Below are 2,572 nucleotides of genomic sequence, written 5' to 3' on the forward strand. Positions count from 1 at the left end.
AGCCCCTAATAAAGTGATTACATACATATAATGTCTTATCATTTGATCTCTTCCTTTCGACCCATTTTAAAGTCGTTTCGGTCATATTTCTGCTTTCTCTTGGATCAAGGTTTTCCTAATTTTGTCTGGCCAGTGTTGTTGGGTTCCGTTTGTTTGTTTGCTTGCTGTGTGTGCTTGTATTTTGTCTGGTTTCCTGTCGGTGGAATCCAGATAGGGAGCTCTAGAGACAGCACAAGACAGGACAGGCGCAGCCGGGAAGACAGGAGGACGTGGGGAGCTGACGACAAGTCTGAGAAGCCAATGTTCTGAGATTCCTCGTGGTGATGGTCACACAACTCTCGATACGACTGGGCGATTACATCGTCTGATCTGTGAAGTAGATGCCAATATAACTCTCTTTAAAAGTAATAAATAAAATGCAAATTTCACACACACAACACCCTCTTCTCCTTCCTCGGCCATGCACGGAATTGTGTCTCATTTCCTCTTCCGTAATCTCCAGCCCTCGGTGGCCTGGATCAGTTACAGAAACTGGTCTCCAGGGAACATGCTCTGAAGGAATCCTATATTTGAATGGCTCCAGGGGCGACTACGACTTCCGTGAGAGAGCGTTCGTCGATTGCAAACTCCAAGCCTTGTGTGTAGGTATCAGCCATGAGTTTCTCTCATAAATCTTTCTGCCTCGGAGACTACAGCTCGGTAGGGAAGCAATGATGGACACCTGGTGGTGCAGCGCGGTACACGGCGGGCTGCTAACCACAAGGGCGGCAGTTTGAACCCACTAGACGCTCCGTGGGAGAAAGATGAGGCTTTCGGTTCCTGTGAAGACTCAGAATCCTGGAAACCCCCCGGGGCAGTTCTACTTCCCTGGCCTCTGCGGTGGCCATGAGTCAGAGTGCAGTCCATTCAGAATGGAGTGGTCTTCATGAAGACCAGGACGCCCCTGGCCATCAAGTCAATGGCGACTCAGAGTGACGCTCTAGGACAGGGTAGGACTGCCCCTGGGAGTTTCCAAGACTGTAACAGTTTATGGGAGGAGACAGCCTCATCTTTCTCCTAGGGGGCGTCTGGTGGTTTCGAACTGTGGATCTTGAGGATTGCAGCCCAGTGCTTTACCACTAGGTCACCAGGGCTCCAAGAAGAGGACTTTAGTGGAGGCTTAATCTATGTGGGGATTCAGCGACCTATTCTGTGCTTGCGCTGCCATCCGTGTAGGGAGTGCTTAGGATCTCAGCTCTGGTCCCCCAGAGACAACCGCCTTCCTCCCGTCTCAGCCCGGTGTGTAACACGCCCCTTTCTCGTTGCTCTCTTCCAGGCTAGCGTTCTTCCGCTGACGGACACGGGCAGGAGAAGTTGATGTCCACGCCCGCAGACCCTGGCGCGATGCCCCACCCGGGGCCTTCGCCAGGGCCCGGACCCTCCCCAGGACCGATTCTGGGACCCAGCCCCGGGCCAGGCCCATCCCCAGGCTCCGTCCACAGTATGATGGGACCCAGCCCCGGGCCTCCGAGCGTCTCGCACGCGATGCCGACGATGGGGTCTGGGGATTTCTCCCAGGAAGGGCTGCATCAGACGCATAAGGTAACCGTCCCGGCTCCTGCCCGGCCTCCCTGGAATCATGGCGGCTGCTGGCCAGTGGGCTGCCCCTCGGCCGCCCCAGGCACGTGCATCCAGTAATGCCGCTCCCCTCAAAGCTTCCACAGGAGCCCAGGTGGCTTAGTGGTTATGCCTTGGGCTGCTAACTGTCAGGGCAGCAGTTTGAAACCCCCAGCTGACCCTGGGGAGAAAGGCGGAGCATTGCACTCCGGACAGAGCGGCAGTCTCAGAAGCTCACAGGGCGGTTCTACCCAGTCCGAGAGGGTCACAGTGTGTTGGTGGCGAGTGTGGTTCGGTTTAAGGCTTTCAAGGCTGTGTGTGGCTTTCCAGAAGCGGGTCACCCAGGGCCCTCCTCGGCGTCCTGTCTAGGTGGCGTGAACCGCCAGCCTTTCTGTTCTCCCTCAAATGCTAAACCCCTAAGCCCACCCACTACCTTCAGTCGATTTCAACTCCTAGGGACCTTGTAGGGTTAGACTAGGGTTCACCCCCTGTCTCCAAGCCTGTCCGTCTTCACAGAAGCCGACTGTCGTCACAGCTTTCTCCCTCGGAGCGGCCGGTGTGCTGGAACTGCCAGCTTTTCTACTGGCCGCTGAGTGCTCTCACCACCGCACTACCAGGGCTCCTGCCAAACTCATGGATGGCTGACATGTGGGGGTCCAAAAGGCCCGTGCGCTTTTAATTCCACCAACTTCTGGAAGTATCCTCGTATCCCTGATCATCCACACACACCACCTTCCCCCTGCTCCTTTAAAAAAAAAAGAAATATTACTAGCAAGAGGCTCCAGCTAGGTCTTTGTCTTCTCTTTTCCATTATTGAAAACACACATGTTCTGGGCCCTGCGATGCTTACAGATCAGATCTGGGCTTTTTAGAAATGGTGGCTAGCTTAAGCAGTCCTGACAGGTCGCTGTGATCTCTGGGCGGGAGAGATTTTAGCTCCATGAAGAAGCAAGTTAGTGGATATAGCTTTTTTTTC

General features: G+C 54.5%; 1 protein-coding gene across 1 annotated transcript in view; it reads left to right on the forward strand.

The window, feature by feature from the left end:
• Nucleotides 1-1,319: 1,319 nt before the first annotated feature.
• Nucleotides 1,320-2,572, forward strand: part of SMARCA2 (SWI/SNF related, matrix associated, actin dependent regulator of chromatin, subfamily a, member 2) — a 147,792-nt gene continuing 146,539 nt past the window's right edge. Inside the window, exon 1 of the mRNA XM_004714451.2 lies at nucleotides 1,320-1,581. Within this exon, the coding sequence (XP_004714508.1) occupies nucleotides 1,357-1,581 (225 nt within the window). The 5' untranslated portion in view covers nucleotides 1,320-1,356. The remainder of the gene's footprint in view (nucleotides 1,582-2,572) is intronic.

This window comes from Echinops telfairi, unplaced genomic scaffold, assembly GCF_000313985.2.
Source record: "Echinops telfairi isolate 266 unplaced genomic scaffold, ASM31398v2 ScPeMD7_25;HRSCAF=90, whole genome shotgun sequence".
NCBI classification, from domain to species: Eukaryota; Metazoa; Chordata; class Mammalia; order Afrosoricida; family Tenrecidae; genus Echinops; species Echinops telfairi.